The sequence below is a fragment of the Cervus elaphus genome, chromosome 20 (genome assembly GCF_910594005.1).
Source record: "Cervus elaphus chromosome 20, mCerEla1.1, whole genome shotgun sequence".
Lineage (NCBI taxonomy): Eukaryota > Metazoa > Chordata > Mammalia > Artiodactyla > Cervidae > Cervus > Cervus elaphus.
Window position 1 is genome coordinate 36978818 of NC_057834.1, and position 15463 is coordinate 36994280.

At 46.4% G+C, this 15463-nt stretch overlaps 2 protein-coding genes across 12 annotated transcripts in view; one reads left to right on the plus strand and one right to left on the minus strand.

Annotated features, from left to right (window-relative positions):
• Window positions 1-653: 653 nt before the first annotated feature.
• LOC122676461 (basic proline-rich protein-like) lies at window positions 654-2678 on the minus strand. Its single transcript, XM_043875704.1, has 3 exons — window positions 2627-2678; window positions 1400-2461; window positions 654-704 (listed from the first exon to the last, which is right to left on the minus strand). Exons 1-2 carry the CDS (start codon window positions 2676-2678, stop codon window positions 1716-1718), a joined length of 798 nt encoding a protein of 265 aa, XP_043731639.1. The 3' UTR covers window positions 654-704; window positions 1400-1715.
• Window positions 2258-15463, plus strand: part of ARHGEF11 (Rho guanine nucleotide exchange factor 11) — a 108026-nt gene continuing 94820 nt past the window's right edge. For 3 of the 11 annotated variants that reach the window (XM_043878920.1, XM_043878918.1, XM_043878925.1), the window contains exon 1: window positions 2262-3697. In XM_043878920.1, the coding sequence (XP_043734855.1) occupies window positions 3666-3697 (32 nt within the window). In that variant the 5' untranslated portion in view covers window positions 2262-3665. Of the gene's footprint in view, window positions 3698-15463 lie in introns of all 11 variants that reach the window. The other 8 variants (XM_043878921.1, XM_043878926.1, XM_043878922.1 and 5 more) reach the window with 5 other exon arrangements.

Here is a 15463-nt window from a genome sequence, read left to right on the forward strand (position 1 = left end):
GGAAGCTGGAAGTCTTAACCACTGGACTGCCAGGGAAGTCCCTGTTATTTTTTTAATTATCAAAAAGAGTGTGTTTCATCAGTAAAAATTTTGTCTGCACACTTGAAAACTAAGAAACAAAATTTTAAATTTGTTTAAAAAATCTAAATGATACTTCCAAGCGGGTTTGAACCCATATGCTAAAATATAAAATGTAAAACCTTCCCATCATCCAAGAAGGACTGATTGACTTAAGCTGTAAATTTATTAGTTGAATTTCAATCAAAAGTCTTTGCATCTTGGTGAATGGGACTGGAAGATGAGTATCATAATTTAATAAATGCAATCAAGAATGTACTTCTGCTTGAGTCTACCTCTTTGACAAGTATCTTTTCCAGTCATGATTCATTCCAGTCATTAACATTCACTAAAAAATATGATTTTAAAACATACTTCATCTTTATTTTAAATAATCTTTCAATATTTCTACTCTAGAGCAAGATTTATAAGGTATGTAATAAAATATATGTGCGCTTCCTGGTGGCTCAGAGGTAAAGAATCCGCCTGCCAATCAGGAGATGTGGGTTCAATCCCTGCATTGGGAAGAGCCCCTGGAGAAGGAAATGGCTACTCACTCCAGTTTCTTGCCTGGGAAATCCTACGGACAGAGGAGCCTGGCGGGCTACATTCCATGGGTTGCAAAAGAGTTGGACACGACTTAGGATCTAAACAACAATAAAATACATGTAAATAATTGTTTAAAAATATTACATAAAGAAGCATGCCAAGAAAAATGTTTGGTGACCACTGATCTATCACTACAGAGTGTACACAATTGGGACCATTGTTTTGCAGGTAGTATAGGAAGGGAATAAACAAGGTCAGTAGCAATTTGAACTGTGTTGCCTGATTCCCGGCAGAACTCCTGTCTTGGGGGGTTTTGGCTTATGGGTTGGTTGAGATGGGGTGCAAGTCTTTCTTTTATATACCAACTTGTATCTGGTATAATTCAGGTTATTAGTTTCTTTTTCCTCTTGCTATTTGCAAACTCATCACTTCTAACAGTGATGAGTGCTGAGGTCACTCAGCTTTATGGATGTGTATGGGTAAATACACATACACATGTATTTCACCCGAGAACAATCAAGGTGGTGTGGAAGGAAGAGACCACGAGCAAACACACCACCGCCCGCAGGGTATTTTACGATAGCATTCACCCAGGCGCAAAGACCAAGTTCACTTCCCAGTCCTATTAAAAAGCTTCCTTTTGGTCTTAATTATTTTTAATCATAACGCTTGGGACCTTCTGACTAATGTCATGTTACTTGGAAAGATTTAGAAACTGTGATTCTATGAGTGGAGGTTATGAAAATAGAATTGTCCCTGAAAGGATTTTCCATCGAGTTCAAAAACACTTTACCCAGACTGGTAGTAAGATGCCCAAACAATCCGGGCGGCAAGACCAGAAGGGTCTCTTCCGTGGGTCTAAGAAATGAGGGCCATCGAAACGGGAGAAAACTGTTGAGAGCTCCTGGCACCGGAGCAGGAGGCCGCGACAAATGTCTGAAAAATGAGGAATGCGGTGGAGGTAAAGCGAGCGGTGGCGGGGGCGGGGTGGGAGCAGAGGTGACGACGGTGCACGCCGAAACTGGCCCACGTGAGGAGGGGGCCTAGGCGCGCCGGGCACCGCAGCAGGGGGGCCAGGGGGTAGCAAACAAAGGTCAGGTCTTGTGAATTCAGGGCAGTAAAAAGGGGAAAAGCACCCAAGGGAAAGCAGCGAGTAGGTGGCCGCAGTGGTGACGGCGGCGGGGACTGCGCGCCGTGATTCTCGGGGTCCGGGCCGGGGTCGCCGGCGAGCCAGGCCGGGAAAAGCCGGGGATCCGGCTAAGCCCGGGATCGGTTAGGCCGCACCAAAGGGCAGGGCCGGCGACTGTGGGGCCGCGGCGGGGACCGGCCGAGGACCAGCGGCGAGGGGTCGCGGCGGGGCAGGGCGCGCAGGGAGACCGGGAGAGAGGCGGGGGGCGGGAGCCGCGGCCGCAGCGCCCAAAGAAGGGAAGGGCGGTCGGCTTCCCGCCCCCGCCCCCTGCCGCGGCGTGAGTGCGGGGGAAAGGCCGGCGGGCAGCGCTGGGAGGAGGGGCAGGCTGCGGCCCCGCCCCCGCCGGAGCGAGGGTAGGAGAAAGGCTCGCGGGGAAGGCGGAGGGCGGGCAGCTCGGGGAGGGGGCGGCCGGCCGGGCCTGCGCCCGAGCGAGCGGCGAGCCGGGGGGGGAAGGGGCCCGGAAGGAGGCGAGCGCGGCCGCGACGCCGGGAGCCGGACGCCCGCCGGTGCCGGCCTGCCGCCGCCGCCTTTCCTGCCTGCGCCCGAGCGCGGAGTCTCGCGGCTGCGGAGGCCGGAGTGCGGCGGTCGGGCGTGGGGCGAGCGGGCAAGCGGGGCCGGGAGCCGGAGGCCGCCGGCGGTCCTGCGCCAGGCGCGGTGGGCTCTTGCCTGCGAGGTTAGGCGAGGGGCGGAAAGGGAGGAAAAAGAGAGGCCGAGCGAGAGAAGCCAGGCGATCGGATTGTCCAGGAGGCTGGTGTGGAGGAATATCCCACCCCGAACTCAAATCCACAATAATAATCCAAACTATTAATAATAAGGGGCAGTTTTCCTGGCCAGGCGAGAGGGAGAGCAGGCGAAACGGGAAGAAGCGAAAGCTTCGTTTCATGGAGGCTGAGGCTAGAGAAAATTTCGGAGCCTGGATGTGGAGGAGCAAAACAGAACTAACTCAGGAAATTGTCTTTCAGAAAAAGGCCGAACCTAGGCTGGGAATCAGGCTGGGGTAGGTGGAGAGACCTGCAAGTTTAAAGGAAAAAAAGAATATTTTCAGAGATTTGTCTCTGGTTTGTGGTATTGCTACCATTTTAAAGGTAAAAAGCATTGCATTCAGGTGTCTTTTTTTTTTTTTTTTGGTGCGATTGGCTCATTTAAGAATTTCAGAACCTTTTCATCTAAAAGCTTTTTTTTTTAAGGAAATTTATAATTTTCATTTCCCAGGGTTGCACTGGACTTGTAAGGAGTGCTGTTGTGTACATACTATTGTATGATTTTATTTATTTTTTTACTGTGCAAATCAGCTGGAAGATTTTTTTCCAAGTGTCAGTTTGGATTTTTTCATCTTTTTTTTTTTTTGGTCCTTCAGTATATCTGTTGTCGTTTTAAGCATTGGAGACCAGAGAATTATTTTTTTCTGCTTTGGAGCTTGAGGCTCTTGCCAACGTAAGGACAGCTGGAAAAACTGGATTAAAAGAATGTTTTTAATCTATATTTTGCAGTTAAGATTGATATTTTGAAGGCACATTCTTTCTGTGATTCTTTTTTTTTTTTTTTTCAAAGCCCATAGCGCTAACCTTGAAGAGATTTGTGGTTGGGTTTTTGGTTTCTAAGAAGGTCATAGTTTTTTTCTCTTTTTCTTTCGGTTTTTTTTTTTTTTTTTAAGGGGGGGAGGGGAAAGGGGGGCTAAGAAAGGAGACCATGTTAACTGGTAGAAGTAGAATGGAGCTTCAGTCACCCGGGTCCTGAGAGCTGGAGGAAAAAGGATTGTCTTCAAGTTGGGAGGCCCTCCTCTCACCTTTCTTAAAAATTGCAAGCGATTCAATCCTGATCAAGACATCACAACTACAAGATTCTGAAACCGTGGAGACACCGAGAAACCATGAGTGTAAGGTTACCCCAGAGTATAGACAGGTAAGTTTGCTAATAATGTGGTTTTTCAACACTTGCTTAAGGAAAGACTGGGAAAGAAGGTGTTGCATTTTGATAAAAGATTGTAAAATAAGGGTCTGGGTGGGCTGTGGGTATTGGTGGGTCCCTGGGGACTGTCTGGGCATGTGTGTTTATGTTCCCACTGTGTGTGTCCATGTTCAAAAGGTATCTCCTGAATCAGTGTTTTTTAAATGCAAGCAGTAGACAGTGACGCAAGGAGTGGGGAAAGAGGGGGAAACGCTTTCTAGCCGCCTTTGACTTTTGCCAGGCCAGAGGCTGAATCTGAGTCCCTAACTTGCCAGCTTCGGGGTGGGAGGCGGGCACAAGCCTGGTCACGTGAGACCCCTAGGGTGATTGGGACTGGCTTTAGGTGTTGGAGCTGCGGGGGGAAGGGCCCTGGCAGGGGCGTGGGCCTCCACCGGCTGGTTGTTGTGGAATGGTGGGGCTTGGTGATGGGGTGGATCCCATTTCTAGAATGAGGAGGATGTTCTTGGCCTGAATGATGGGACAGAAACACACTTTGCACCCGTACAGGTCTTGATTTTTACCAGTGGCTGATAATGGCCTGCAGAATAGCATAGGTCAACCCTAGAATTTCTTCTTCTCCAAGCTTGGGGTTTAAATTGAAATCGGCCAACCAGCTAATGCTCTAGGTTTAATCTGCCAAGCCGTTTTTAATAAGCTTGACTCTGCAAAATGGGCCTTCCCTCTGCCTAGAGCCGGAAGGATTTGTTTTGGGCTCTTAGGCCTGATATGCAGAGGCACTGGCCGTTAGAGTCTGAGCGCAGGATGTCCCACACCCTCTCCCCTCCCCCCCCACACCCCCACCAGAGTGTGCCCAGCCTCCTCATCAGTACATTACGGTTTCCAACTTCGTAAGGTATCTGCCTTTTCTTTTCCTCCCCTCCTCTTCAACCCTTAGAGAACCTAGAGAGAGGGTAGTTTTGTGGGTGCTGCACACACCCTAACTGGATGGATGGGTGGTTGGCGGACTGAACAAGCAAATGAAAGAACTGGGCCTGGGGGGTGGGAATTACTGGAGAGATAGGGAAGAATATTTGCAAAGGAGCAATGAGTTGTTTTCTCCCTGTCCAGTTAACCTTTGATTATCCATGCTGATAATTTCTTTTTGGCAGTGGAATGTGGCCTGAAATGCACATAATCTCTCTCTCTCTCCCAAACACTAATCTCTGTATTGCCTCTGAGCCCCGTTTAGATTAGTTCAGCAGTCCCTAGACAGGGACCTGACTTGGCAGTGGAGAGAAGGCAGAGAGCCACAAAGGACAGATAATGTACGTGACTGCTTAAACCTCCATCTCTTCCCCTTTTTGTGGCTTCTCTTTAGTTTGACTCTTGTCAAGGCAGGGAGTTGAAATGGTTACATGACTGCCCTTCTCTTTTACCCTCTTGGAATTTGGGAATTAACACACTTGCCTTTTTGAGATTCGGGGTGAACTGTTCCTCTGAATTCAGAGTTGTGAGAAGGTAGAAACCCAGATGTTGGGGGTGAAAGATGGAGGCAATGAAGGTTCCTGGGCTGGAGTGAGACGCTCCTCTGGGAGTTTGGACACCCTCACAATCTTCTCAGGATGTGTATAGCATGGTTTTTCTGAGTGCTTTCATAGGAATGTATCTATTTGAACCTCCCAATATTTCCGTGAGGCAGACAAGACAGAGGTTTTCATTCCCATTTTACAGAAGGGGTGATTGAGGCTCAGAGAGGATACCTGGCTAGCCCAGTGCCATCTTCCCTGACTGGTGGCAGAAGCCGGACTCAGATGCAGGTCTTCTAAACTGGAGGCTCTTACTGTTATCCTACCCTAAGTATTGGGTTGGCCAAAAAGGTCATTCCAGTTTTTCCCTATAGTCTTATAAACCCAAAAGAACTTTTTGGCCAGCCCAGGATATTTGTCTACTAGTCCTGTGAAACAGGAGTGGGGCACAGTTTTATTCTTTCTGGCAGCAGAGCACGATGCTTTTTGGCACCCCCTTGCACTTGGGATAGTGCAGCTTTGCAGGTTGAGAGCATTCTTCACTTCCACTCCCACCCCAATTCTCTTCCTCATCAGAGAGTCAGTTCTGGGGCTTGAGTCCCCTTAAAGGTATCTCCAGCTGCATTGGATCTTTACCCCTTTAGCAGCAGGTTCGTTCTGTTGGATCTTTTGACATCTCAGGTTCGATACCCCTGTGGATTTTAAATATTTCACAGTGTTACACAATTTTATACCATACTGGAGGGATTGAGTGGAAGGATTTCAGACTGTTGAGGCAGCGACTCTCTTTTATTTATCCATTTGCTGTGTAGGGAGCCTCGTGTAAGGTACTGCGCTCTAACTGTTTCAGAAAATTTTAGTATATGTGCTGCGGAAGCGAGCACTGTTTCAGAAAATTTAAGTGAGAAGTTCTTGCTTACAAAGAGCATGCAGTCTTAACTTGAGAAACTGGGAAAGGTACGAGAGATATAAATAACACTCTACTATAAACTCTGTAAAGGCAGGAATTGGGTTTTCTTTGCTCAGATACGTCCCTGCATGCCTGACTTAGTGCCTTCCATTGGATGAATGCTCACTAAATACTTGACATGAACGAATATCGCAGTGAATAATATGTCAGCACGTACAAGTTCATCCATTTCAGATTTTTCGAGGTTCATGTGTTAATTTCAAATGTAGTCAAAGTAAGGTCAATTAGAGAAGGCTTCCTTGATGATGTGTATTTTCTAGGACATAAGCAACATGATGGAGGACCATGTCTATGAAGAGAGATTGTGGCTCAAGGAATAGAAGGCTGTGGAGAGTCTTTAATCCTCTCTTGGGGAGTGAGTGACTCCTGGTCCAAAGAAACATGAAATATTCACAGCTAATCTTGATCTTGCAGTGTTAATCAGTTGTTACTGAAAGATGGGCTGAATTGTAGCTGTTCATGTCCCTTTCAGTTTTTGTCCGTGGACAGTTTATTGCCCATTAGTGTGTTCTTCTCAAAAGTTTCTAAAAATGTGTTTGATATTGCAAGCAGAGATAATAATAGTGAATTATTTTTATAGGAATGATAATGAGTTTTGCTATGCCATGTATATCCATTTCCCTAGTTCTCCATGGCAAATGTTTTTGAGATGGCCAGATGGGTTAGGAGTTTGTATCCATAAAACAGCTTTTCTCTTTGCAGAGACAATTAGCTCATGTGAGGACCAGAGCAGATGGAGAAGTACTAGATATAAGCCGAGTTCTTGGTTTGAGCCCTGGCATTCCCCTTAACTGTGTGACCGTGGGCAAATCACATGCCTCCTTTGGTTTCCTCATATGTAAGGCAATAGCTCGTTTATATGAAATGCTTTCCAGTCACAAACATTTTCACATAGCTTGTCATTTGAGGATTATAATATTTATTGCATCTTTCTCATGGTGCTGTTGAAAGGAGCAAATCAAATCAGGTAATATTTCACATTGCTTTCTAAACTGTAAAGCTCTAGAAATTTTAGATGGTAAACTCAGGGATTTGATTTAGCTTTGGGCACTACTTTCTGAACTGGCCCAAAACAAATTAAGAGTGACCGAAAGATCTTTCTATTGTTCTGAAGAATTTAACCAGAGCGAACAGGCTTTTTTGTTGCAGAAGTACAGGAGGTTAGAAAGAAGGCATACTTTTCCAATGGTCAGGGTTGGGTGATGATAGTAGAATATGAGAAGGGGAAGGTTATTGAATCTCCTTCCCAGGAATTTTGATGAATGGGAGAGGCTTGAGCTACCTTGGCTTCCTTAGATGGGGATAGAAAGGATTTGTTTTATGATCTCTGGCTGTTCCTTGTTTTAGAAGCATATGACTTTCCTAATTCAGAATAAACGATACCCAAGCAACTGTTCCTTATCAGGGATCTGAGATTGAATGTAACTTTTCCCCAGCCTGTAGCCTTTTTTTTTTCCCAAGAGGAGGCAAAATCTGGAGTGAGGTGTATGGAGGAGGAGGTGGAAGGAAGTGGAGGAGGGAGGAAAGAAGCTTCAGACTGAGGAATGTTTGTAGAGAAGAAAAACTAGTGGCCTAGGCTGAGGAGGAGGTGGGGGAAAACCCTTCCCACCTCAGGCTCGCTGCTCCCACTTCAGGTTCTTGTTGAGCCCTGGGGATAAGACATACAGCTGAGTTTCTACCTAGTTTAGATGTTCCCAGAGCAATAACTTCCCTGGTGGTTCAGATGGTAAAGTGTCTGCCTGCAATGTGGGAGACCCGGGTTCAATCCTTGGGTCGGGAAGATCCCCTGGAGAAGGAAATGGCAACCCACTCCAGTACTCTTGCCTAGAAAATCCCATGGACAGAGGAGCCTGGTAGGCTACAGTCCATGGGGTGGCAAAGAGTCAGACACGACTGAGTGACTTCACTCCCAGAACAATGACAGGGATCCAGAGCTCCAAATAATAAGTCCCCTGAAATGCTGAGTCTTCTCCAAAATGTACCCTGGTGCTCTCCAGGCGTGAGATTAGAGATGGCAATGGATTTGCACATGAAACGTTTGGCGATTAATCACCATTATGAACGGGAGCAGTCTAAGCTTACCTTCACATACTCAAAAACTTTTCTGAAAGAGCACCCTTTGATGAACAAATTTATTTAGTTTTTTTTTTTAATAGTCAAAGTACTGTCAGAGTCCCTTTCATTGTATTTAGGAGAGTAGACCAAAAAATGTGAAAAGTTTAATGACAATGAGATCGTCAAAAATAAAAGTGATTCTGTGAAGGTCACATGGCTAGTCCCCAAATTGGTACAAAGACAAAGGAGTTCTGGAAGCTTGTAACCTCCATGGAATAGAGTTTGGAAACTTTTGGATAGTGTCCCTTACAGCTTTAAAGATCTGGGCCTCCGCTGTATGTGAAAGGGCTTTGTTAACGCTGAAGTTCCATGAAACATAAGAGGACTGGTTTTAATCTATACTAACTGAATCTGCTTCACATCTTCATAGTGGCACTACCTTTAAAAACCCATTTTATTGGTTTATTATTTTTAAAACTTAATTTCAAGATTTATCATGTGGCTTGGAAACCCGTTTCACCATGGACTGTGCATTCTTCTTTTCTCAGTCACCATCCTTGGGAAAAGACTCAAGTGGAGACTTGCTAGTGGCATCCAAGGTCACTCCTTTGCCCCATGGAGGGAAGCAGGACTGCAGAAAGTTGCAGATTCTGGTTTCAAGAGAAAAAAGTATTCATTACTTTATGAAAAGTTGTGTTAGATCCTTTGTGAAAGGAGACGTGGAGTTCTGAGAGAAGACCCCCCCCACCCCAGCATCTGAGTAAATAGAGGAGTAAATTAGGGTAGCCAGCCTCTCAGATTTGATTCCGTCTAGCTGTTACGTTCTTTGAGCCTCTGAAAACATAATGCCTGTGCCCTTTCTTTCAGTGAGCCAGGACTTTTCAGGAACCCTATCTGCCTTCCTGAAAACCAGTGAAAAATGAAAGTTGGAAAAAAAACCAGAGAACAGAGTGGTGTGATGAAATGGGAGGGGAAATGGAAGAAGTACAGTGATGTAGAAGCATAAGGAGGGGCCAAGAAATCTGTGGCCCCCAACAAAGTTGGAGTAGGATTTGGAAGACATTTTCAAGGCCTGAAAAAACACCTGGACTTGTGGCCCTAGAACAAATGAACAGAGTTGAGGGGAAAATCACAGAAGTCTTAAGTCTTAAGGGATCCTCTTCTTTACTCTTGACTTCAAATAGGCTATCTCTTGAGGTGGTTCAGAAGGTTGAGGGGCTCCCATTTTCACTGATCCCCTGTGGTTCCATGAGTTGAATAGTTGAACATTCTTTTGATTACCAAATTTTCCTTCAGTACATTTTTTTCTTTTGGCTGCGCTGCATGGCTTGTGGAATCTTAGTTCCCTGACCAGGGGTTGAACCCAGCCTTGACAGTAAAAGCCCCAAGTCCTAATCACTGGACCACCAGGGAATTTCCTCCTTTGCTATAATTTAAGCCCGTCTTCCTGCCTTTTACTTCTGATTTCAGCACAGGCCCTAAAGTCACTTGTATCCCTCTGTCATCTTTAGTGACTTGACAAGATTCTCCTCTTTCTAAAGAATAGCAAACTAAGGGCTGTGTGAGAAAGGAGCTTCAAGAAGTGCAGAGTGAAGTGACTTCATTCAGTCTTGATTTTCAGCACTTTCTCCTCCAGCATTTAAAACTACCATAAAATGGTGCAGTGAGATCTGTAGTCACCAGTCATGGCCTGGCATCGAATCTCGGAGGAAACGACCTATCTAACAGCCTTCCAGATGATGACCTGTGATCAGAGGCACTTGCAGACAGTCAGTTGGATGGCAGATAGTTATCAAATAGCTCCATGCTCAGCTCAGTGCTTAGTGTTCTGGTAGATAATTTGCAAGAATGTGGAGCTTACATTCTTGTTGGGAAATGTAATTAATGAAGCAACATAAAACAATAAAAAGATAGTACATCGTTGCTGAATCTTGGTGTATACCAAAAAGGTACATTTAGAGACAAGGAAGAAGTTGGTGCTAAAGAGAACAGCCAGGGGAGGGTTAGTTAGATATTATTTAAGTCAGAGAAAGAGAGGAGGCTGTTTCAGACAAGGGGAACACAAGAGCAAAGTTCTGGTATAGAATCAAGCATGAAGGTGGCCTCAGGATGGTAAGTGTGTTGGTCTTTGCAGAGCAGAGAGAAATTAGGTTGTCAGGGTGAGTATGGTGGGAGGGTGGGGTGGGGATAAAGATACCAGATTGACGTGGTAGGAAATGAGAACCAGTGAGGTTTGTGTAATATATGATGAGAAAAAGAATGTTTAAAAAAAGAATTCTGATATTATGTAAATGAGAAGACAGCAAACGATAATGTGAGAGCAAAGAAGAAGGGCAGGATTTGAAAGACATTTTGGAAGGAAAATCAACAAGGTATGGTTGTGAAGGCTGAATCGGATTTGGTTCAGAAGTTTTGGAGACTGGCTGACTGGGAGGGTGGTGCTGTTGCTCGAGAGAATAAGACCATTAAAAGTCATTCCACCTCCCATGGGTACCCAGCAATTCACTGAACACAGCATCTCAAATGATACTTACCTTGCTAAGGCCTTTAGGTTAGGCTGTTTCTACCAAATAGTATTATTTATTTATTTACCAAATAAGTTTTAAGAGTTCTTCTAGAGGAAGGGAGAGAAGGGAGTGAGTTCTTCAAGATTCCCTTAGGAAATGGGTCATGACTTGAGGAGATTAACATGTATTTGAAATCCTGATTAATTAATCATACCCCACTCACAGCAGACCAAACTCCAGGGCTCAAGGGCTGTCTCTGCAGAAACCACCCTAGTAGCATGATTATAGAGAGGACAGGACTTGAAGCTAGAAGAGCTTTGTGTGAGCCCTAGCTCAGCCGCTAACTAGCTGTGAGATCAGGACGATTTGTGTAAAAGCGTTCGGTGAATTCTATAGTGCCAAACATATGGTTAGTGTTGTTGAGGCATTTGGTTTGGCAGGGACCCCAGATTGGTCTGAACTCTCCTCAGTTGCCACCGGAAGACCTGTGCTTAGGTGCTGAGACCTCTGCTGATTCTAAACAGGACTGACAGGCATGGCTCTGGGAACATACAAAACAAACACAGGACATACTAGTTAAAAATCAGACGCGGAAGGTTCTGTCCCAAGAGATCCTTTTTTTTTTTTTTTTCCTGGAAACTTTGGTTCAGTGTCTTTCCTTTCCAGCCCAAACTCCCCAACTTAGGATCCATGCTTTCTTCATTTCAGCCCGCATCTCACTAATTGTAGGTCTTGTTACTGTCCCCTACGATCCCACTTCGGGTAGGCCAGCCTGTTTCCTAGACCCCATCACGTCTTTCCACATCTTTATTTGTATCTTATCTTTCTCTTCCCAACTCTCCTTAATCTTAGTTTCTTCAAGGAGGCCTTTTCTGGTTAATATCGTCAAACTCTATAGTACATTTATATTATTCAACATTCCTTTTGCACATCCATATAGCAAATGAACTTTTACTACCTTTTTAAAGTTATTTATTTATTTATTTATGACTGCACTTGGTCTTCATTGCTGTGCATGGACTTTCCCTCACTGTGGTGAGCAGGGCTACTTTCTAGTTGCAGAGCACAGGCTTCTCTTTGCAGTGGCTTCTCTTGTTGCAAAGCACTTGCTCTAGGCCACACAGGATCAGTAGTTGCGGTGCCCGGGCTTAGTTGCCCCATGGCATGTGGAATCTTCACAGAGCAGGGACGGAACCTGGGCCCCCTGCGTTGGCAAGTGGATTCCTAACCATTGTACCACCAGGAAAGGCCCTCTTACACCTTTCATATGTTGATATACTTTATGTCAAGTTCTAGCAGAATCACTAGCACATGGTCTCTATTATAAATAAATACTGGGTGCTTTTCCATTCTTTGCATGATTTATGTTGGTTATTGTGTCCTGTCCTGTTTCTTGGGGTTCAGAAGCAATGTCTCTTCATTTTTTCATTTTTCTGGATTGTCTTCTAGTGCCCAGTGGAGTTCTCTTTATATGAGTTGCATTCCTCCCTGCAGTTACCTGGCTTGAACTGTCGTTCATTCTTGACATTTCCAGTTTCCTCCATGCCTACCCAAGGGATTTCAAGAAAGCAGCACTAAACATGGCTTCCCAGGTGGCTCCGTGGTCAAAAAAACATTAGTCTGCCAGTGCAGGAGACACAGGAGACGCGGGTTGGATTTCTGGGTCCGGAAGATCCCGTGCAAAAGGAAACGGCAACCCACTCCAGTATTCTTGCCTGGAGAGTCCCATGGGCTGAGGAGCCTGGCGGGCTACATTCCGTGGGATCTTGAAGAGCTGGACATGACTGAGCGACCAGCACACACTCAACTCTGAACATCGCTGCTAGGCATGGAGAGCAAGGATTCCATGTTCTTATTGGGTGCTAGGTCCTGGGCATTTGGGATTTCTTTTAGGGGCCTTGAGGTTGTGTGCCTCCAGCTTCTCCCAGCTCTCAGGGGATTTCCCCACTGGCCGCCTTGTTTCAGAGCTGCTGTTCCCTGCAGGGGTCTGACGGCACTGGCCCGGCCTGCCTTTGTCCTGCCTGCCCCAGGCTGGCCCCATTCATTTCCCAGAGCACAGCCCTCAGAAGCTTTCCTCCAAGAGACTGCTGCTGCAGAGAAAGGCCACTGTTGTTCTGGGGGGAGGTGGCTGGAGAGACTGTAGTAAATAGCTTTGTGAATGGGACCTTGTATGAGGCTAGAACCGCAGACCCTTTTCTCCTCAGAGCCCTAGGGATGGGGGCAAAAAGCCGCTAGGACTTCAGTGTGTTCACAGGAACAGGGTCTGAGGTTTAGGAATGCTCATGCTCTCCCTCAGATAGCGGCACTGGTCCATTGAAGAAGTCTTCACTGGCTGGTGCCCCTTGCGGCACTAGGATTCAACGTGCATAGGTTGCTTACCCTGCCCTCCAGGAGCCTGTGGTTTCGTAGGGGAGGCATGAGGGAACAGGAGTTGTATGATACCACCCTGAACTCTTCGGTGATATCAGTTGAGGCACATGGGAGACCATCAAGAAGCTTTGCTGGAGGAAGTGACCTTTAATTGAGGCCTGAAAATGAGAGCCAGGCTTGAGTAAGGGAAAGTCCAGGCAGAGGGAACAACATGTCCTGAAGACAGAAGGCAAGGAAGGGCCTGGAGTGGCAGGAGCTGAAGACGGAGAGGCAGTGAGCAGTCTTGTTCATTCGTGTGTGCCTCTTTGCGACCTCATGGACAGTAGCCCACCAGGCTCCTCTGTCCATGGGATTCTCCAAGCAAGAATACTGCAGTGGGTTGTCATTTCCTCCTCCAGGGGATCTTCCCAACCCAGAGATCGAACCCATGTCTCCTGCATTGCAGCTGGATTCTTTTCTGCTGAGCCACCAGGGAAGCAGAGACTTTAAAACAATTAATTAGATGAAACAGGAGAGTAGGCAGGGAGCTAGGGCTTGGGAACCATGTAATCTTCCTTGTTATCCTGAGGGCAGTGGAGGACCATTGCAAGACAAGTAGAGAGTGACATGGTCAGATATGCTTTTAAAAAATAACAAGATCACCCCGACTGCAGTGTGGACCTTCACGTTGAAAGAATGAGAGAATAGAGAGAGGGAGGACAAATTAGGAGCCCACTGCAGTAATGTGGGCAGGAGGTGAGGGTCGCATCTACTAGGGAAGTGACGGTGGAGATGGAGAAAAATGAAGACTAAGTGGTTGGTTTTGTGAAGGAGGGGTGAGGCACAGGTGGCAGTCTCATTCTTGGCTTGGGCTGCTGGGTGGTACTGTTCATTCATTTTCGGCTGAGTGGGGTCTTAGTGGCAGCAGGCAGTATCTTTTGTTTTGGCCCAGGGACTCTCAAATTGCAGCCTGCAGACTTAGTTGCCTCGAGGCACATGGGATCTTAGTTCTGAGAACTAGGAAACCAGGGATGGAGCCTGGATTCCCTGCATTGGAAGGTGGATTCTTAACCACTGATCAAAGGAAAAGTCCCTGGGTGGGACTCTTCCGTGAAAAGGGGAACTCAAGAGGAAGAGTGTGATTGAGGGAAGGAGTCCCTTTTGGGCATGATGAGTGGCCTGTGGGTAATCATAGGGAAGGTGTTAAGCAGGCCAGCAGCTGGTGACACAGGCCTGGAGGTCAGGAAGGTGTGCGGGGCTGTGGTCATCAGTGTGGACAGAATAGTGGAAGTGGGAGGTTGTCCAGGGACAGGGTGTGGAGTGAGAAGAGCCTTGGACAGAACCCTGGGGGGCACTGCTTCAAAAGGGAGGCAGAGGCAGAGGACCCCACACAGGAGACTGGTGGGGAGTGGCCAGAGAATAGCAGTTAGGGCCATGTGGGATCTCAGAAATGAGGGGAGGGTCAATGAGGTCAAGTGCTCCCAGGGGGCAAAGGATGGACAGGATAGAGAAGTGTCTGGATTTGGTAACTAGGAGGCTTTTCATGGCCTTGGGAAGGGGGGAGGAGCCAGTTCGGAATGAGTTTAAGAGGGAAGAGGAGGTGAGGAAAGGGTGATATAGTCTGGTCAATTCTTTTATGAAATTTAGTCAGAAAGAAGAGGAAAAAATGTAGCCCATTAGTCTCCATTAAATAGGCCTTTGAGTGCCTTTTTTCCAGGTAGAACTAGGTTGTTTTTCAGTCAGAGTTTGGTGTACATCTAGAGTCAGCTGTGGCAGAGGCAGGAGGGGAGATGTGTGACAGGATTAAAGCAAAGATTAGAGTCAAGAGAAGAAGTCAGTTTTTAAAGTAGGAGAGAAGACAACTGATAGAGAGGGAAGGATGGAGGTTTTAGTGCCAAGATAAGAGTGCCATAATGATGGCTCCTTTGTATTTCTGCCCTGATAGGAGTTTGTAAAGTGTTCTTGGACTGTTATCTTTTTGAGATAGTCTAGGCGAGTATTTGCATTCCTGTATTATAGGTGGGGAAACAAACTCAGGGAGGCTTTAATGACTTGTCTAAGTCTGTAAACTAGTAAGTAATGGAGTTGGGATTTTTTTTAAAAAATCTGTGCTTACAGAGCCCTAGCCTTGTGCTCTTTCCATTTTCCTGTCCCCCTGACCAAGCTCACGGTAAAAAATGTGTACATCTTTGAGGGAACCAGACATCAGGTTTGCTCAACACAAATAAAGGGTGCCCTCCAGGAAGACTGGTTGATCAGGAACCCTCTTGAGCGTTTAATCTCTTCCCGGTAAGCTTTCTTGTCCATGGCTCCCTGGTAGGTCCTGAGGTTTGCATTTGCTATTCAAGAGGAAGAAAACTTCCCTCCTTCTCTG

Excerpts from the sequence above, each read along its gene's own strand:
- LOC122676461 (XM_043875704.1), bottom strand. The coding sequence starts at position 2,678 with ATGAAACGAAGCTTTCGCTTCTTCCCGTTTCGCCTGCTCTCCCTCTCG. Across the intron at positions 2,462-2,626 it reads CCTGCTCTCCCTCTCGCCTG|GCAAGAGCCCACCGCGCCTG; the intron begins GCCAGGAAAACT and ends CTAACCTCGCAG.